This window comes from Corapipo altera, unplaced genomic scaffold (assembly GCF_003945725.1).
Source record: "Corapipo altera isolate COAL_440 unplaced genomic scaffold, ASM394572v1 104, whole genome shotgun sequence".
NCBI lineage: Eukaryota > Metazoa > Chordata > Aves > Passeriformes > Pipridae > Corapipo > Corapipo altera.
In genome coordinates this window covers 6,742,990-6,763,092 of record NW_020884920.1, presented here as the reverse complement: position 1 = coordinate 6,763,092, position 20,103 = coordinate 6,742,990, and the positions used below count along the sequence as shown (strand labels likewise).

The window sequence follows — 20,103 nt, the reverse complement described above, 5'->3', positions numbered from 1 at the left end:
TTTCCTGGTTCTGAGGAAATTGCTTTAATGATGACAAACAGGGAGGGCTTGTTTTTCCCCAGTGTAACTGGAGGAATCCTTAACTTCTAAATCCCAACCAGCTGGTGTGCAGGGGCTGCTTCATTAGTGGGGGAGTTGGAACTGGGCAAGGCAAGCACCTGCCAGGGGGGAGTGATGGGCACAGCTTAATATCACTCCTTTCAAGTGCAAACCATAGCAAATTGGCCAAGTTGTGTACTGTAAACACAAAAAGAAGTTTCCAGGAAAGGAAAGCTGCTGAGGAAGGATCCTCTCCAAAACTGGCAAAGGGACCTAGAAAATACAGTCAGTTTTGCTAAAAACCCCTTGGGGAAGAGTTGAAGTGATACTCAGGCTCATCTCCAGCAGGACACTGTGCAGGAGCATCCACCTTTTCCAGATCAATCTGTTTTTAAAGGATTAATATTCTGAATTAACACCACTGCCTGTCACGTAAGAGTATGTGCTCTAATATTTACACCTGCATATATAAGCACCTATAGACTCACCTAATTCACAATGTGCAGTCACTGGTTTTAATTTTAACCTGAAAGAGCGAGGAAACAACAGAAGCCAAAATTTAAGTTGCCAGCAGACCTCATAATAATACCAGAACAGGAATTCTGAATTGTTCTCAGTGTACTCTTGATTCCTTTGTCCACATCCTGGGCATTAGCAGTGCCTTAAATTCTATTTATGGTGTTAAAGGAATAAGCCTTAGAATATTCTAATCAAGAATTTTATTAAATAATCCAGATGTTTGACCAGCATTCAGTAGGAACTGTATTGGCAAGTTCAATGGTAAGGAAAAGGCACCTGATTGGCCAGAGCTGTTGCTGACTGATAATCATGTGTGTGCTAACCCCAGTACTAACCCTGGCACAGGAGCTGCTTCCTCGTGTCCTGGGCAGGCATGGCCCAAATGTGGCTGCTGCTCTCACTAAACCTACTAAAGTGCTGCAGGCAGAGTGTGTGTGGCTTTGGTGTCTCACTGCCCACTGTCACTTGTGCTGTCTCATGTACACAGATCTAGGCAGGGTGTTTTTGGTGCAGAGCCTCCTTCTGTACCAGATGTCACTGAACCCTGGGGTGTCACAAATGCTCCTTCCCTGTACCACAGAACCGTGGAATTGTTGGGGTTGGAAGAGAAGCTGTGGCTGCCCCATCCCTGGAAGTGTCCAAGGCCAGGTTGGACAGGGCTGGGAGCACCCTGGGCTAGTGGAAGGTGTCCCTGCCCATGGCAGGGGGTGGGACTGGATGGGCTTTAAGGTACTTCCAACCCAAACTATTCTGGGATTCTGTGGTTTAACTGCCTGATCAGTGTCAGGCCAGAACATGATGGAATTCCAGCTGCTGTATTACAGTATCCTGGAATACAGATCCCTGCAGGTTGTGTGAGGCTGTGATGGGCTCAGAGGAGCAGGGGAGGCTGTGCTCCTGTGCTTGAAAATAAGGCCTTTATTTGGATTCTTTATTGATTTAAGTGATCTAAATTACTTTCTGTTTGGAACAGCTGCTGGGTTGCAGTAAGGGATGTTGTGGCATGTTATAAATCAGCTTTCCCAAGTATTGACAGTATTTTCAGTTATCTTTTTTGAACTCTTTGGGATTTTTCTGGTCTTATAATTCTAGCTACTAGGGCAGTCAGTCACCAGAAATGCAGCATTTTGGGGTCCTTCTTAGACACCTTGGCTTGAACAAAATTCTCCTCCCCTTAGAAGTGGCAAAGACCATGATGTGCCCTGTTACACACAGGGGAGGGGTGCAGGGCTAAGCCAGGGTCTGTAGGAGAAGCAGCTCCAAGCTGTTTAGTCTGGCTCAGCCTTTGTGCCCACCTGCACAGGGTGCCAGCCCTGTTGGAAGAGCCTTTGTTGATCTTTCCTTTCCCTTCTGTGTCTAAGGAAATGCCCAGGAGTACCCGAGTGAATGAACCAGCCCTGTCCCGGCTGCTAAACTTGCTGTTCCCTTTTTGTGCAGACTCTAATTCCAGTATTCCAGAACCACTTCCAAACCCTCCTTCAGAGCTTCCTCCGGAGCCGGCGAGCAGAGAGCTGCACAACCACCTCCTGCTGGACCTGGACACCGACACGGAGAGCACCGCGCTGTGACGGGAGCGCCGCGGCTTCCCGGCCTCCTCCCCTGGTGGGAAAACCCTCAGACCTAACAGGGAAAAGCTTCTTCTGACCACATGGCAGAGCTGTGCTCAGGTGGGACTGGGGCATCGTGGAGATGTGATTTACGGACTCATTTGGGTGGGAAAGGCCAACCTGTGGCCAGTCTCCGATTCAGCCGCTCAGAAGAAGTTTGATGATCTGTGTCTTGACAAGGGTTTTCAAACTCTTGGATGGAAGGAATGAATTCCTACAGGAACTCTCCTAGGAAGCGTAATCAGTGCTGATACAGGTGGTATTAGCAGAAATTCCAAAAGAATAAGCAAGCAGAACATTAGTTATTTAAAGTGCATGTATGTATTATGGAAATAATCCTTTTAATGTCACGGTTAGATTTTATTTGTAGTTCTTAGCCCGTACCAGGAGCTGCCTCGCAAGGGACATTCCCTCTGGGATTTGCTGCACATTCTTCTTAAACCATGAACCAACCCCCTGCCCGAGTGCTGGTGGTGACTGCTGGTTATCAGTCACCCTGTCAAACTGTGGATGTATCCAGTGCCTTGAAGGACTGTCGTGCTGTAGGAGGAACTTTCTGTCTCTTTAATAATTTCATTGCTACTTAGGATCAGTAGTTACCCTCATTTCATAGTTATTTGTATTAACCTGGTTTTACTCATGTGCAACTGGCAACTGTTCCACGAGGAAACTGTGGAAGTGGGGTTTGTGCTTTTATTGCAAACGGTTGAATTTTGGAAGAACTTTGAAGCAGCTGTTTGGATTCAGCAGTTGGGTGAACACGTATAAAATTAAAGATTGTCTTTTGTCAACTTAAGGCTTCTTTTTTCTAGCTTTGTTGCTTCCAGTGGGCCCTGAAGGTCACAGTGATCCCCTGGGCTTTGTTGCTCGGACTCACTGGCTGCTCAGCTTGGTTTTCCTTGAGGACTGCAGTGGAAGCATTCTGGGAATGCACACAGGTTTATTCCTTGATGTGTAGATTCATGTTAAACAGACTGCACCCAGCTGCACGTTAACCCAGCCCCAGAGGGGCCTGGGGCCACACTACGCCCCAGGCCTTGGCAGCCCCATCCCCACAGACTGAGGCAGGCAGGGAGCAGCTCTCACTCTTTATTAAGTTTATCTGCAGCTACACAAGGCCCCAGGGTGGGAGCAGGGGACTCGTCCCCCTCCTGCCCGGGCTGCCCCGGACGAGGGGCCAGGACAGGCATCGGTGCTCCTGGCCCAGGGCTCTCCATTGGATTGCTCCCAGAACAGCTGGGGGGCCCAGGCAATGAGGGGCTGCTCCTGGGCACCCCTGCCCTGGCAGCACCTGCTGGGTTTGGGCTGGTCTAGGTCCTTCAGGTGCCCCTGGAGGCAGCTGTGGGGCAGTTTCCATGCTGGGTGTTGGTTGGTGTCACCGTCAGACCACGAGCAAAGGTAACTCAGCAGGAGCTCCCAGGACGGGCCCCTCGGCTTTCGGTGCACACAGAGAGGAGGCTGAACAGGCACAGCTGAACCAGTGAGATACAACAGAGTGTGGACAAGGCCTTGGCCTCTCCTCTGGGCACTCAGAGCTGTCACTCGCCCCTCAAGGCTGGAGAAGCTGAACCAAAGGGGACCCAAGTGGTTGTAGCTGGTTATAGAGGCATAAATAGGAAAAGAATCCAGACTTCCTGAATTCCAGGCACTGCTCTAATGCCGAAGAGGAAATTTAAATATTTAAAATAACCAAACCTTCCTCAGCTGTTTGGGGCCAATTGGGGTCTGACAGTGCTGGTGCCAAGCACTCAGCCCTGGTCAAAGCCAGGCCCTCATTACAAATAAGGAAGGGATTAGGAAGAAGGATCTTTCTTCTTAAATAAAGAAATAAAATTTAGAAAGCATTAAAATTACATTAACCCTCTGCTAGTTATTAATATTTACACCAATTAAAATTAGTTGATGTCACTGGACTTGCATCCCCCTGGCTATGCGAAGTATGCCCAGAGGAAGACCCCAGCACACAGGCAGATGAGCAGGTTGATGTTGAGGATGTGTTTCACCAGCGGCTTCTCCAGGGAAGCCACGGGCAGGGGCTCAGGTTTGGGTGGTGCTGTGCTCTCGGTGCCCTCCTGCCTGTGCTCCATCCCACAGAGCCACAGGAAGGTGCTCATCAGCTTCGAGCTCCCTTTGGCCTCAGTCGCACCTGAAAAGAGAGTCAGGAGTGAGGGATGAATCTCATCAACAAAGCAAATCCCAGGAATGTCCCGTGTGCTCCTGTTCAAAGGGTTTTGATGCAGAAATGCACCAGTGGTGTCTGAGTGAACACTCACTACACTGAGCTGTAGGGACCCCTTCAGTCATCATCTTTTGGGGCTGCAGTACCTGAGCTCAGATTCTGCTGTTCCCAACAGTTTAAGCCGTGGGAACAGTAAAACAAACCTCAAAACTGAGCTGTGGCAGCCTCCCTGGGCAGGGCCCTGCTGTAGGCCAGGGGGGTTTTCTCCATGCCATGCACATGTAAACTGAATTTGCCCAGCTCTGGTATGGGTTGGGACACAGGACTAAGTGCTAGGAAGGCAATGCTTGTGCACAGCAAACTCAAGACTTCCCAGCAGTGGGAGAGCTGTGCCCTAACTCATTAACTTACAACAGCTTTTATAGATCAAAGAAACACTCAGCAAAAGCTGCAATGTTACATAAACAGGGTCCCAAGCCTGGCAAAAACAGGGGATTCGAATCATCACTGGAGAATGCAGTGGGTCTGCACATGGTTGTACCTAATACCGACAAGTACAAGTTTTAAAAAATGCAAATCCTCCTTCACTGATCTGTCAAGAGCTCGGCCCAGGGCTCTGGGTTCTCCCTGCTGCTAGAGCCGATCAGAAAACACCGCTGAAAAACAGAAATGGAATTTCATCAACATAACTGTGGTTTTCCTCCACCCTCCCCTTCTCCAACCAGTTCTCCTGGCAGCAGGTGCCACAGCACCGGTCACTGACGTGGGATAGCGGGCATGGCTCTGTATCCCATCCAGCTCCTTGGTTTCAAGCTTAAGTAATGCCATCAAAAGATGGGAAAGAGACTAAACTCCTGCTTAGGTAAAATGTCAGGTAAAGCCTTTCTCCACCTGGAGAAGAGGAGGCTGAGGTCAGACCTCACTGGAGTCTGCAGCTTCCTCCTGAGGGGCAGTGGAGGGGCAGCTCCGATCTCTGCTCTGTGTGAGCAGTGACAGGACCTGAGGGAAGGGCTGGAGCCGTGTCAGGGAGGTTTAGGTTTGATATCAGGAAAAGGTTCTTCCCCCAGAGGGTGCTGGGGCACTGACCAGGCTCCCCAGGGCAGTGGGCACAGCCCCAAGGCTGCCAGAGCTCCAGGAGGGTTTGGACAATGCTCTGAGAGACAGGGTGGGATTGTTGGGGTGTCCTGTGCGAGGCCAGGAGTTGGACTGGATGATGCTGATGGGTCCCTTCCAACTCAGGATATTCTGTGATTCTCTAATTCTACGATTCTTTCAGCACACCCTGAAGCTACGAATTCCAGAGGAAGGAGTTTTAACATCTCTCGTCTTCAAAGCCTCTACGAACACCAAGGGTTGTTGGGTGTGGGGTTACTGAGCACGACGTTGGAGCACTTACATTTCTTCTCCTCTGCACTACTGCCAGAGGCAATGTTTAGCTCAAGCTGGAGAGCGGGGCGCTCGGCGTCGCTGGGGCAGGGGCCGACTGCCAGGTCCTGCTTGGGCGGTGGGTCCCCACGCGTGAACCAGGTGAGCCGACTTATCTGATGGCATGAAGAGGGGTGTTAAAGAAACTGCTGCCACGGTGCCCAAAGGAGCCCCAGGGCTGCCTGCAGGGAGAACACGTGGCTGGGCTGAAATCTGCCCTCCTGCTCTGAGGAGCAGGGGAACAGCCGAGCTGGGCTGTGGGGTGACAGTCACTGTCAGAGGGGGTTTGGAACAGCACAGCTCCACCTCAGGAGGATGAGTCTTCACTCTGTACTGAGGGGACATTTCTCTGTGGGCCCATCCCTGGGTGCAGGCTGAGAGTGAGTCAAGAAGGAGCAAAAAGAATGGAAATTGTGGCCAGGAGGGATGGCTCAAAGAAGTGGGGTTGTTGAGAAGAGACAACAGGTAGGATTGTTTTCTTCAAATATCTGAAAGACTCATTAAAGAGGGATGTTCTCAGCAATAGTGTGGATAGAGAGGGATGAGCACAACATGAAGCTGGAAAGATTCACGTAGAAGATGAGGAAAAAATTGCTACAGGGAGGGCAGGTGAGCTCTGGACTGATCACACACCTCTGGGGCATCTCCCTCTCTGGGGATTTCTGAGTTCACCAGGACTTTTGGGTTGGTCCTGTCTTGAAGCAAGAGGATGTGCTGCCACATGATCCCTCCAGCTCCCCTGCCCCTCCTTCTGTTTCTCTGTAGCCTCAGTACATCTACTGAAAATAGTCAAACTGGCACAAACCTGGTTCAGAGGAGTTGTGCTCTGTGCCCTGGGTTTCTCTTTCCTGCGAGTAAAAATGGTTCCTCACTAAGTTAGTAAGAGAGTTGGTAAAGATGACCCAGAAGCTGGAATTTCTTGGAAAATAGAGGGAAAAAGGCTAATTTGTCATGGATTAAACACACGTGCTTGAACAACAGCTCCTGGTAGCATCTACTGTTGAGCAGTTTCCAGGGTGGGATTTATGGGACCCAAATCAGAGGCGGCAGCAGAGGTGCCGGAGCAGAGCAGGGGTTGCTGCTACAAGTGTGGTCATAAATAAAGGACGAATGGAAACTTCCATCTCCAGCTTATTTCTCCCCACATTATTCCCACGGGTGGAACGTGGGGCATCCTGGCAAGCACATAAGCAAAGCAAGCAGGAGAGGTGACGCACCATTTCGGGGGCGGGGGGCTCGGTGGCCACGCTGACGAGCAGCACGGTGAGCGTGGAGACGGCCGCCAGCACCATGGAGAAGTACAGGTAGTGCATGTACTTCACCGCGCCGGGCCGGGCGTCGGCCTCGCCGCACCGGGGCTCGGGGAAGATGAAGTCCAGCACCAGCCGAACGACGCCCAGCAGCAGCCCCACCACCAGCCCCCAGAAGGCGCCCTGCAAAGGAAGGGAATTCTGTGCTGGAGCGAGGAGCAGCACCCGCCCCGGACCCGGGGCTGGCCAGGCTCCAGTGGAGCAGTTACCTTCTCGTTGGCTCTTCTCCAGAAGCAGCCCAGGATAAACACCATGGCCACGGGTGGCTGCAGGTAGGAGCTGATGGACTGGATGTAAATGAAGAGCTGCCCGCCCTGGCCAGCCTGCACCAAGGGGATCCACAGGATGGAGATCACAGTGAGCAGCAGCACAAAGACCCTGGGCAAGACAAGGATGCCTTTACTGTGGGCATCTTTACTGTGGGATGTTCTTTTCCAGTTGCTCAGCATGTGAGACTCTGACTGAGCTGCCTCACAGCCATAACTCATAACTCCACTCTGGTCCTCCCCCCGGCCTGTGCAGGGTGAAGGTGTTCCCTCAGCAGGCTGTGCCAAGGTGTGTCTCTGACACGTCCCAGTCGTCCGTACCTGCCGACGATCATGAGCTCCCACTCGGAGCAACGCGGACGGAAGTGTTTCCAGAGGTCCATGGTGAAAATGGTGCTGGCACTATTAAAGATGGAAGTCAGGGAGGACATGAGAGCTGCTATCATCACTGACATCATCAGGCCCCTGAGTCCTGGAAACAGAAGGAGAAGTAGAGCTGCCCTGAGGGACCCCCAGCAGCTCCACTGCAGGGTGACCTTGAGGTCTTCTATGAGCTAGAACAGACTTTTCACAGTGGTTTTAGCTCCAATTTTAAAATAACAGTGATAGGGAAGTTTTAGCCCTTGATTCTCATTGTTAAACATCTGTGCTTTATCTCTTATCCAGATTTGACTGAATGAGACTCTGGATAGGGCATCATCCCCTATCTCTCCTGTTTCCTACTGCCCTTTGCCACTCTGTCACCAAACCCAACAGAAACCCCACTGAAATGAGTTTCAGGGTATTTTCCTCTCTGAACTTCTCTCACTCAACCTGTGGTTGGAGTGTACAGAACCCACCAGTGCCAGCACCAGCTCTTACCTACAGGCAGAAGCTCCAACACCAGCTTGGGATAAGCGATATCGGAACAGCCAGAGGGGTTGCCACAGATTTTTTGGCAATTTTCCGGATCTGCACAAGCCACCAGATCTGAAATAAGCAGTGGGGAATGAGAGGCAGCATTCCCCAGCCACAATAAACCATGTGTCTAAACAAGTTACTCTGCTGAATGCTGTAAACTGCTTTTTAAGGAAAATACTGGAGAGCTTGGGAAGCTTCCAGGAAATGGCAGAGGACCATCTCAACATGGGGATGTCTGGGGCTGCTGTAGCAGGATCTGCATTCTCCAGATTGTAACTGGAAGAAAATTTTTTCATATACTGGGCATTTGATGCATTGGAACCTCTCAACTTATTCAGTAAAGGTGCTCCAGCTCTGTGGAGGAGGCAGAGCCAGAGAGAGGGAACAGATCTCTCCCTCAGCACTTACCTGGGAAGAGAACCCTGCTGATCATGCCTGGCATTACCATCATAAAGAGGGGCAAAATCTTCAAGTAGGAGGTCATCAAGGAGCCTCCTTTGGCGTGGGAGAGGTTTTTGGCAGCAAGGGACCTCTGAACAATGACCTAGGAATGAAGAAATGGGTTGGTTGGCTGCCAGCAGTGAGGAGCTGGCTGGGATGGAGCGATCCCGACTTTGATCTCCACTGAGCTGTGGCAGTCCCAGACGGGTGATCACACGGCTTGGCTGTGGCTTTATGGTTGTTTTGGATCCTGAGCACCTTACAGGAACACAGACCTGAAAGGCACTGCTTGTGCCATCCCAGCTGAGCCTGGCAGGACACTGTGCTGCAGAACCTCATCCCCAGCTGAGCACACTCAGAATTTTCTGTTCTTCCTGCACTGGGGAATTCCCTGACCCTACGGATAAGCCTGGCCAAGGCAGCAGCAGGACAGAGTCTGAAATGAGCAGAGTGAGTTAAATAAAAGAACAAGAAAACACAATAGCAACATAAAAAGGTGACTTAGAGCTTCATCTTCCTGGCTCTGATGGTGTCACTAGGAGGGATGGGAGACAGACCCCTGGAAAGTTGAGAAGGGGAATTCACAGGTGGTTTGCAAGGAGTGAAAGGTTCAAGTTAGAAAACAAACCAACCAAAAAAATCTTTGTAGACTGGGATTGACTCACAAACACATTCTCACCCCTTTTGATGTTGAGATGACTCCCAACACTCAGTTGTGCATATCAAGTTTTGCATTTTTAGTATTGAAGCAACCAGATTTTACTAAATTCCCATAAGAAACAGTAAATCAATCCAGGTTATGTTGCAACCCCAAGGTTTGTAATCAGCTTCAAACAACCAACAGCGTTTTCTTGAAACCAACCAAAGAAACAAACAGGGACCCACCTGGTCTGTGCACCAGTACCACAGGGATGGGATGGTCATTCCCACCAAAACTCCTGGCCAGGGAAGGTCAGAGTGAACAGGGTCTCTGAAGATGTGAAAAGCATCTTCTCTGGGCAAGCCACAACTGCTGTTCTCCTTGCGGGTGCTGGGAATGGCACTGAAGTATTTTGTCTGCAAACCTTCCAGGCCACCGACTTCAATAAAGCCTAAAACGGGTCATGAGAAGCTGTTGTTGCATCTTCCCAGGTCAGAACTCTGATTTCAGTGTCTAGTTGGCTGTGGGTAATGTTACACAAGGGGTCATCCAGTCCCACCCCCTGCCATGGGCAGGGACACCTCCCACTATCCCAGGTTGCTCCAAGCCCCGTCCAACCTGGCCTTGGACACTTCCAGGGATCCAGGGTCAGCCACAGCTTCTCTGGGCAACCTGTGCCAGGGCCTCCCCACCCTCACAGGGAGGGATTTCTTCCTATTATTTAACTTGGTAAAGCTTTTATCATATTTTTAGTGATAAACCCCCAGGGAAACACTCACTGAAGACCATGAGAGTCACGGCCCCGATGAGCATGATGAGGGTCTGCAGAGCATCGGTGTAGATCACGGCTGCCAGGCCACCTGGGGGAGCAGAGAGGCACCACACTGGGGTAAACTGGGTTTGTTCTGTTGGAGCAGCTCACACTTTGCAGAAGTTCTTGCCCAGCAGCACAAGCTGAGCCCCCAGCCTGGCCAGGGGGTTCTCACTCTGCTGAGGGGCAGTTTGGCCAAAGACACTTTGGCTGGAATTTCCAGTGGTTTGAATCATCATGAGTCACCATTTGGTCACTAAACATTGAAGTCCAATAGAAATAATTCTACGGGAAATACATGGAAAAACTCCAAAACAAAGCCCAAGCTGCAAAAGGAGGAGAAGAAAGAAAGGGGGGGGGGTGGTGATTTTCATCATTGGGGGTGAGCACTGGGAAAGCAATAACCTTTCTTTGTTTGGGATCTCTGCTTGCTCCGTGCGTGGCTGTTTTCCATTTGGCCACTCATAAGCCCTGAAAGGGCATCCAAGACTGGAGTCTTTCCACATTACACGGCTCATTGTCCTGTAAATCCCTCACACCTCCAGAGAGCCCGAGGAAAACGGATCCTGAAAATGCCTGGACTGGAGCAGAGCTGCTCCTTAAAGCAGGGCTGACATGATCCCACCTAGGGTGGCCTGTGAGGGAGGTTCCCTTACTCTCACCTGGCAATTTTTTTCTAAAAAGGGGAGTTTTCAATTGCTTCCCCCCCCTCAGTATCCATATTTATGGCAGAACCAGATTGTAGGGGATGCAGGGATGCAGGACTCCTACCACAGGGACACGGTGCATGTCATGAATCACAGAATCCTGGAATGGTTTGGGTTGGAAGTGACCTTAAAAATCATCTTGTCCCACTCCCTGCCATCGGCAGGGACACCTTCTACTATCCCATGTTGCTCCAAGCCCCATCCAGCCTGGCCTGGGACACTGGCAGGGTGTGTGGTGGGGAGCCCTGGCACGTACCCGACACGGTGTAGATGGCAGTGATGGCCAGCAGCCCCGCCACGGCGAGGTACAGGTCCCAGTGCAGGGCCTGCTGGATGAACAGGGCCCCGGCGTACATGTCCACCTGCAGCAAAGGACAGTGGCACAGCTGCAGCCATGGCATTACCAGGCCCTTCAAAGAGTGGACATTCAGCTGGCCAAGCCATCTCCTGTGCTGGGCCCAGCCTGGCTTGGAGCTGCTCGTGACCCCCCAGATCCCCTGGGCACAGCCCCTGCAGCCCCAGCCCCTGCCTCCCTGCCCTCCACCAGCAGGGCCAGGCACAGGTCACTCTGTAGCCAGTTCATTGTTATTGCTGGTCACAGGGGTGACAGTGAGGGGAGGATGGGGCTGTCACAGGAAGGAGAGCGTGCACAGCTCTCTGTGAGAAAGGCATTTGGGTGGGGTGAGCTTATCTCTTCCCCTGAGCACCAGTGAGCAGGGGGGGGAGCTGGGCTGGGCTGGGGGGGGACTGGGGCACCTGGTGCAAACTCCCCAGGCACCTCAGCATCCATCTGTGGATTCCTCCCTGCTGCCATGGGGACAGGGAGTTCACCAGGAAAAGTGTCCTCGGGGCTGGGCCCAGCCCTGACCAACCAGCTCTGCAGCTACGTGAAAATGCTGCGGTTTGGGAGAGTTTAGGACAGGCAAACTGCCAACCACAGGAGGACAGGCAGGTGTAAAATCATCCTGAACACAGGAATCGTATTATCAGGCATTCCATCAAATAGTCAGTCTTATCTAGAGGAGAACCTGAGCCCTCCTCCAACTGCCCAACCTGGCCTTGGACACTCCCAGGGATGAGGCAGCCACAGCTTCTCTGGACAACCTGTGCCAGGGCCTCCCCACCCTCACAGGGAAGAATTGCTTCCCAGGATCTAATCTAAACCTACACCCTTTTAGTTTAAAGCCATTTCCCTTTGTTGAAAGTTTCAGGGGGACAGAGGGAGGGTCACACACCATGTCCCACTGTGGCCCCTCTGTGCAGGAGAAGCCCCAGCAGGGATCTATTTTCACGGATCCGTGCCCTGCTGGGCTGTTAATGAACAGCCACCAAGGTGTTGTGCAAGAGTTGATTCAGTTATGTATTCAAACAGGTGCAAAAAATCACTGAACACTTTTCTCCTAACCCTAGACCAGTTCCTACATCATTCTCCATCCTAAAAAACAGCACCTGGTGTCTGCACAGGCAATAAATGGGCAAAAGGGGAAAAACTGGGTGAGCGAAATCTAACAACAACCTCATCCACAGTCACAGCTCTACCTTTCCATGAATTATTGTTCAGGACTGTGGAGGAGCAAGGATCAGAATGGGAACAGTTTCAGGCATTCAGGTGCTTAATGGGCAAAAAAAGAAATTGTTCTTTTTTGAGTTGGTTCTCAAAACAACTACAGTCTCTCTTCCTTGGGCATTTTGATAATAAACCCTTCTCTGCTCACCCAGGGAAGTGCCACTGGTTGAATTTCTCAGCCTCACTGCTCAGCCCACGCTTCCAAAGTGAATCAAATTCAAGCCATTTCCCTTTTTTTCTACTTACTGATATTTTGGTGAAGATGTAGATAAACAAGTAGAGGATTGCCAGGAACACCTGAATCCTTTTTCCTCCGAAACGTTTCCTCAAGTACTCGGGCATGGTAGTGACCTGTGGAGAGACACAGCTCAGGGGAGGGGGGACGTGGTTGTTCCCAGAGCTGCCAAGGGCTCACCCAGGGAGCCATGTGGGTGTTTGCACTGGTAGGAGACCAGAAGGGCCCTGAGAGCTGCCCTGGGTTGGTATTTGGCTCTCACTTGCTGACTGAGGCCAGCACAGCAGCTTAGCAAGCACTGGTTTTGCTGTGATGTCTGGCACAGGGCTCACTATAAACCAGGATACAGGGGTGTCCATCCATCTCCTCAGGAGAAGGAGCAACTCTACCCATTGCCAGGGGCTACAGAGCAGTCTGACCCCCCAAACCCACCGTGCTGGCCCCAGGGAGCAGCTCTGCTGCCCGTTAGCCTGGACAGTGGAGCAGCCACAGGAGCAGCCACAGGAGCAGGCGGCTCCTGTCCAGATGGCTCAGTGCAGGAGCCACAGGCAGAGCAGGAGAGGTGCAGCCCGAGGCACACCGGTGGTACAGAGGAACAGCAGAGGGACACAACACCCCCGACCTACCCCCGATGCGATGTAGATGGGCAGGAACAGCCAGGCCAGCACCAGGACACAGAACATCCCCTGCAAACCATGGGAAAGGGAGGTCAGAGAGGCAGGTCCAGGCTCTGATCCCGTGGATCAGCAGGGACACAGGGACTCATCTCCCCCACAGTTGGCGACTTCAGGCTCAGGCAGCAGGATCTGGAGTGCCAGAGGTGCCAGGGCTGTGCCCTGCTGTGGTGACTCCTTGGGCCCCCCTGTCCAGCACGGGGAGGGCTCTCCAGCCCTGTGCACACTCACATTCCACTCGTAGGCTGTTGCAGCAATTCCCGAGGCAGCTCCTGACCCAGCCAGGCCAATGAAGTGTCCACTTCCAACGTTGCTGGCGAACAGGGATGCACCCACCTGGAGAAACACAGCTAATCAGGTCTGGCCCTGGCACAGGGCGTTGTTCTCAGCCTGGTGAGAGCACAGTGATGCTGTTCCCCACTCATGACCACGGAGGAAATTAAATCCTTGCCACCCTCTGCCACCTTCTTCTTTTGCCTACAGGTTCAGTGGCTCTGGCACCTCTGTCCAGCTTCTTTCACCATTCACTGCCTATTTGTGGGCATGTTCAGGATCATGCTCCTTCCAAAACAGCATCTGAATCTCTTGCAGGAGAGCAGAGCAGAAGGTGGAGGGAACAGGTAGAAATGTCAGGTCCTGGTATCAGCACATCCTGAGGGACCAGCCCAAAGGAGACACCCCAGCCAGCAGACTGGCTCAACACAAAGCTGTGTTCACAATGGGGACCCCCCAGTTAATTGTGGAACTCTCCAGAGCAGCCAGGCTTTGTGAGGCATCAGGCTGGCCCTCTCCCTGCATCAGCTCCACTTCCCCAGTCTCAAATGCAGGGGCAAAAAGCCAGTGTGTAACTGGGTCTTTGCAAAACATGGGAGTGATGTTTATTTATTTACTTCTGTTTGGACAAACCAGCTCTGCGTGGGCAGAGGTGCTGGTCAGTGTGGCTGCAGCCCAGGGGCACAGGCAGAGTGACCACACAGATACTCACAGGCCACCAGACCATCTGTCCTCCCGCCAGGAAATAGCCTTTGACGGTGCTGCGCTGCGTCTTCCACATGGACTGGGGAGCAGAAAACAGGGACAGGGATTCAGCCATCGTTTGGGGGCTGCTCAGGGCATCACCCAGAGATTTCCCCACAGGACACTGAACTGTCATCAGATGGGAGCGAAGGGTTTCCTGAAGGACAGTTGCTGTTGGGAAACCCTGGGGGAGGAGGGATGGGACCAACCAGTGCCCTGAGCCATGCACAAACTTTTCCATCATCTCAGCATCCTGATTGAATGTTTCTGTGATAAGCAAAATAAGTCCCTCCAGATCAGAAAGGAAGGCAAATACTTTTGGACAAGAACTGTGGAATCCACAGGTATTAGGTGCAGCCAGGAGGAATGCTTGACATGGCATGTATGACCCACGGACTCCTCTTCCTCAGACAGATTCATGCAATACCCTGGGAGTTATGCACTGCGTGTGAGGGGAGCAGCTATTCATCTCTGCCTCCTGACAGCCAGGTTGTGCTCTTGCTGTTACAAAAGCCATGCCAAAGGATGTCCTTCTGCCTTAATTATACACAGACAGCGTTTTTAATTTATGGAATCTGCTGTCGGGACCCCTGTGGACAAGCACAGGTGATTTATAGCACAGCAATTCCTTCCTGGATGAACAAAACATTATTATTAGCAATACTGTGTACCCAGACAGCCTCTTCCTCACAAGGGTTCTCAAAACCTTGGCAAACAGAGGGCTGACCAGCTCTGCAATGGAGCAGTCAGGACACTTCCCCAGGCCAAGGTCAGGGGAACAACCTGTAAACTCCCTCTTTGCACTTGTTCAGTTGAATCCAGCGAAGTGAAGCCTGACTCCAGCCAAAGTAAAATAATTTGAGGCCATGTTTTTCAGCCTAACAAGGCACACAGGAAGGTTTTAACAATGTTTGCTCACCCACAGCCCGACTGCGAGGACGAAGAGGAAGTAGAGCACGAGGACAGCGATGTCGACGGGCTCCAGCGTCTGCTGGGGGAACGCGTCCCACGAGGGGGTCACAGAGGCCGGGGGGACACTGGTGGGCTCCATGGCTTCCCAGGCAGGCTGAGCACTCCTTGGTCCTGGTGCATAAACCTGTTAAAGAACAGGTGACATCCTTAGAGGAGGATGTGGCAGCCCAGGGAAGGTTCCTTCAGGAGTTCAGGGTTCTCAGCTCTGGCTCCAGCTGCTCGTGCCCGAGCTGTGGGGAAGGGTCTTGTCTCTGCCACTTGACTTCACCCTTTCTGAGATGTGGAGATGCTGCCAGCAGTCAGGACAGCACGGCTTGGTGGGATTTCTTATCCAATTTTCTAGCTGAGGAGAAACAGGTGCGTTAGAGAGAAGGTAGAAACAGCCGAAACACGAGGAGGAAAGGAGCGGGATGTGGCAGAGCTGGTGATGAGAGCTTGAGGGTCCCACTGCTGCAGCGCTGCAGGACTGGCCTCAGGGAGCAGCTGCTGCCAGAACTGTGCCCATGGAGAGCCATTGGTGTGAAGCCCTTGGTGACGAGCCGTGGGAGGTGAAGGCACATGAACTGCTCCAGCAGTTTCCTCCTCCCCTCAGCTCGGCTCAGCCACACTTTGAGAGCAGGACAGGAGGTGAGTGGCATCCAGGGCCACCTCAGACAGCCCCTGGCTTTGGCAGTGGCTGCTGTCAGTCCCCAGAGAACCCTCAGTGCCGCACAGAGCAGGTTTGGGATCATTCCTCTTACCCTGCTGAGCCAAGGAGATGGTTCCTCCAAAGAGGAGCAGGACCAGCACTCACCAGCCCTGGCACTGCCTCTCCCCGGCTCAGCCCTGGCCCCAGCCCCGGTGTCACCGGGACAGCCGTGCTGGGTGTCTGCTGGTCCCTGCCTGTGCAGCTGCCCGTGTCCTTAGGCCTCTCTTGCACTTGTAAGGAGACACTTATAAGCCTACCCCCCGCAAAAAGCTGAAGAAGGTGGGGTGAGGGATGACCTGCAGCAGCCCGGGGCGCTCGGCACACGAGATGGGACAAGCAGCCAAACGAGTTCTGCCTCTGAGCACCGGGAGTGCGGCACAGCCCGGACCAGGACCTGTCCCACAGCCACGTGTGTCACAACTGCCACTGGCTTCACCCGGTGCTGAGGTGCAGGGACTTGCAGCACCTTGACAGAGCCTTTTCTGTGCCTTACAAACCCCCTGGATCTCGCTCTCTTGGGAGCTTCTGCCTGGCAAGGATGCAGAGCACTGATGACCAGATCAGTGCTATCTTACCTCTTTAAGAGCCAATGTGTCTTGGCTGCTGCCGAGTTTTTACTGGCATGCTTATCCTCTAACTAGGAAAAGAAAAACAGGGTTTGGTATGTCAGCCTGGGGAAGTTGCTAACCCCACTCTGACACCTCCCACTTTCCCTCTGATACTGCTGTTTCGGGAGGCCATAGGATGACAGAATCATGGAAAGGACCCACAAGGGTCATCAAAGTCCCACCCTGGGTTGCACTGGAGGGGCAGCCAGTGCTGCAGCTCCACACGCTCGCTCACACTCGGGATTCAGCCACACGGGTGGGCAGGGTCATGTCTGCTCCCTCCGAAACATGTGCGGAGCAGGGCAGAGCTCTGCAGGCATCTTGTGCCTGTCAGTAAACATGGAGAGGTGGGATGCACTCCAGGGGAGATTCCCAGAGCTGAACACAGGTGCCTGTTAAGCTCCTCCTGCACTCCCGAGCCAGCACAGGGGCTGCTGGTAGGAAAACAGCAGAGGCGGCTGCTCTGGTTCCAGGTCCCAACTCTGCCACGGCCCAGTGGAAATTTTGCCCGTTTTGTGAATTCAGCTCACAGCCTGCTCTCCCTCGGTGCCTGGCACAGGCGGCGGCGCTTTCCTCGCCAGAGATTGTGAGGAAGGAACATCCGTGGCATTGAAATGAAGCCGCTGAAGCTGCCCTTTATCGACGGTGCCGGGGGGACGCAGCCCACGTGGCTCTCGAGGAACCCGTCGGCACCGTGGCGCTCTAAATGCCTCCTCAACAGGTTTTTTTAAAGCGTTCCCAGGTCCATCCACCTCCTACAGACACCACTGCTCCCCCAGGCCGAGAGCAGCCCAGCACCAGCCCCGAACCCGACCGGAGCTCCCCGACTAGAGGTAGAAGCCGAAAGGAAACTTACTGTGCTCAGCTGGGTCTTATTCTGCTCCCCGCGCCGGGCACCACCAGGGCTCTGCCAACTGACAGGCAGCTTAAATATTGCCAGAGAATCGGGGTTTGCCAGCGGAGCTGTTAACAGGGTCACAAGGAATGAGAAGGAATATTTATAGTCAAAGTTAAACTAATTGACCGAAGTTACTCTTTTGGTCTCCCGTGGCTCTGGTGAGAAGTGTATTATTTTCACTATCAGGGCTCCCGGGTCAAACTCCACAGAGTGCCATTCTCTTAAGCAATCTGTGCAGCTACAGAAGGGACACAGAACAATAAAAAATCCGTGCTGATGTTCTCTGGAGCTGACAGCCCGTGGCACAGGGAGGAGCTGACCACTGGTCCTGTCCCTGTGTTTATGCCTGAGCCTTACAAAGAGCAGGATCCATCCGGGCTGGGATTTGTAACACACTGCTGAGGCTGTAGGTTAATCCCAGAATCAAATCCCCCTCTGGGCCAGGCAGGAGATTTGTCTTCAGCATCATCTGTTTGATAAACCACTGGGGCCCAAACACACAGAGAGTGATGCTGAAGAGGGATCTCTCAGCACAGAGACCATGGCAGGAGGCAGCTCACAAACCCCTGGATTTGGGTGTGTGGAGCCCGAGGCAGCACTGCTGAGAAGCCCCTGCTGAGCAGGTAACCCCCGGGCTGGGAGGGCAGATGGAGCATGAGCACTGTCCTCACACAAACTTAATCCATGTCCCAACAGTGGAGTTACCAATGGGAATTTTACTGTAGGTGACCCCCTAAGGGCATGTTTTAACCTGAGAGTGGCAGGGTTAGATGGAATATTGGGAAGAAATTCTTCCCTGTGAGGGTGGTGAGCCCCTGGCACAGGTTGCCCAGAGAAGCTGTGGCTGCTCCATCTGTGTAAGTGTCCAAGGCCAGGTTGGACGGGGCCTGGAGCAGCCTGGGCCAGTGGAAGGTGTCCCTGCCCATGGCAGGGGGTGGAACTGGATGATCTTCAAGGTCCCTTCCAACCCAAACCATTTTGGGATTCAATGATTCCCTGAAAAACCCAGTATCTGTATTTTATCTCATGTTTCCCACTCACAGTTCTGATGAACATAACAAGGCCTCTGAATCCTGCCATTGGAAATGCTTTAGTTTGATCTGCTACAATTTGGAAACCCCAGATTTTCCTAAGTCATGTTAGAACAAGGTGGATCCTCAAGGGCTGCAAGTGCTGCCTCCCAGTCTGTGCCACTTTTTCCTGACCCCCAGCCCTTCCAGCCTGAAGCTGAGATCTCTGTTTGTCTCTTTGACATTTTTCTTGGCACCTGGAAAATAATTAGAGATTGTGGCCATTCAAACCATTATCCAGATACTTAGAGGGAGGGTTCGAACGTGGTTCCACTTTGCCATGGAGGTGCCAGCCTGGAATCCCAGCTGTGATCCCCTTTTTGCCGTGACTTACTCGAGCTTATCATTTCCTCTTTGAGGTCTTTTTCACCTTCCTTGCAGGAAAGAGTGAAAAGCCTTAAATAACCCAATGTTTGGGGTTTCCAGGGTCACTGTTTCCTGGTCTGTGCCAGGGGATGGCAGTGGCACCCCTGGAGCAGGAGCAGCCACGGCTGCACTCCCGGCGCCGGCCCCGGCTGCTGCCCAAGTTGTTATTTCCTCTCCAAGGACAGGCTTTCCTGTGAGGATGATCCCGTGACAGGGCTGACGCAGGAATTCTGTTCAGGCTGGGCTGAGGCTCCAAGGAGAGTGCCTGGCCAGTGCCAGGGCCAGGGAGGAATTACCTCATGTCTGCGGTTACCAAACCCAGCAATGGGAGCGTGCAGGGAATGATGAGGCTGTTGTGTGGGACACAGTGCAATGGGGGCTCTGGGACATCACTCTGGGGGTGGTTTGTGGGCTCAGCCCGGGCAGTGGGAGGTGTGACAGCCACACGGGGCAGCTCAGGCTCCTGGGGCTGCAGCAGAGCCAGGTGGGATCAGCCAGGAGGGCGGAGGAAACATCAGGAGGGCTTTGAGCACTTCAAACAGAATCAAAGGATGGTTCAGGCTGGAAGGGACCACGGGAGGTCACCTAATCCAACCTCCCTGCTGCCCTGGAACATGTCACTCAGGATTGCGTGCGGATGGGAAGAGATGCACGTGCTCAGCAGGGGCTTTTTTGGATAACTCTGCACAGAGCCATGTTCCAGCCTCTGGGGAGCACCCAGGGATCGAGCAGGTGCTGTAAACCAGCTAATCTACAGCCAGGACATCTGATATGGAGCTGTTCCCTATCTATCTTCCATTAGTGTCAGGGGAGATAAATGGCTCCTGGGACATAAACTCAACCTCAGCCAAGAATTCCTTTTCAGAGGGAAACAATTCACTGGCTCATATGCTCATTAAATGTTTTCTTCTGAAGGCTGGAGGAAAAAATCCATACTATTTTAAGAATTTGCTGCTCATATTGATCACACCAGCCTGGATGCTGAGGTCCTTTAGGCAGTGATTCTGCCCATACCAGCCCCAGCCCAGGCAGGTGAGACCCTGTGTCTCTCTTCTGCAGGTGTAAAGGGCCAACATTAACAAGTGCAGTTGCACAAGTGCCAGATGCAGAATTCCTCACACCATCACGGCAGCAATTTTGGACAGAAGACAGAGGCCCATAAAG

At 52.6% G+C, this 20,103-nt stretch overlaps 2 protein-coding genes across 9 annotated transcripts in view; one reads left to right on the top strand and one right to left on the bottom strand.

The window, feature by feature from the left end:
• The window catches only part of ARHGAP17 (Rho GTPase activating protein 17), a 42,719-nt gene extending 39,758 nt beyond the window's left edge, over positions 1-2,961 (top strand). For 4 of the 6 annotated variants that reach the window (XM_027656470.1, XM_027656466.1, XM_027656471.1 and 1 more), the window contains one exon: positions 1,996-2,961. In XM_027656470.1, coding sequence (XP_027512271.1) covers positions 1,996-2,126 — 131 coding nt within the window. In that variant the 3' untranslated portion in view covers positions 2,127-2,961. Of the gene's footprint in view, positions 1-774; positions 820-1,995 lie in introns of all 6 variants that reach the window. The other 2 variants (XM_027656469.1, XM_027656468.1) reach the window with 2 other exon arrangements.
• Positions 2,962-3,239: 278 nt separating this feature from the next.
• SLC5A11 (solute carrier family 5 member 11) lies at positions 3,240-17,555 on the bottom strand. Of its 3 annotated transcripts, XM_027656474.1 has the most exons (17): positions 17,462-17,526; positions 16,573-16,634; positions 15,257-15,433; positions 14,306-14,377; positions 13,552-13,656; positions 13,273-13,332; positions 12,658-12,762; positions 11,101-11,206; positions 10,106-10,186; positions 9,572-9,777; positions 8,654-8,789; positions 8,207-8,314; positions 7,667-7,817; positions 7,289-7,457; positions 6,987-7,202; positions 5,741-5,885; positions 3,240-4,311 (listed from the first exon to the last, which is right to left on the bottom strand). In XM_027656474.1, exons 3-17 carry the CDS (start codon positions 15,386-15,388, stop codon positions 4,094-4,096), a joined length of 2,010 nt encoding a protein of 669 aa, XP_027512275.1. In that variant the 5' UTR covers positions 15,389-15,433; positions 16,573-16,634; positions 17,462-17,526; the 3' UTR covers positions 3,240-4,093. The 3 variants fall into 3 exon arrangements, with proteins under 3 accessions (XP_027512275.1, XP_027512276.1, XP_027512277.1); XM_027656475.1 differs by lacking the exon at positions 16,573-16,634 and having other exon boundaries at positions 17,462-17,555; XM_027656476.1 differs by lacking the exon at positions 5,741-5,885 and having other exon boundaries at positions 4,161-4,311.
• Between the last annotated feature and the right edge of the window lie 2,548 nt (positions 17,556-20,103).

Coding starts and splice junctions, on each gene's coding strand:
- SLC5A11 (XM_027656475.1), bottom strand. CDS start 15,388: ATGGAGCCCACCAGTGTCCCCCCGGCCTCTGTGACCCCCTCGTGGGAC. Junction 13,333..13,551: donor CAACAGCCTACGAGTGGAAT/GTGAGTGTGCAC, acceptor CATGGTTTGCAG/GGGATGTTCTGTGTCCTGGT. Junction 4,312..5,740: donor TAGTGCAGAGGAGAAGAAAT/GTAAGTGCTCCA, acceptor CTCTCTTTTCAG/GTGCGACTGAGGCCAAAGGG.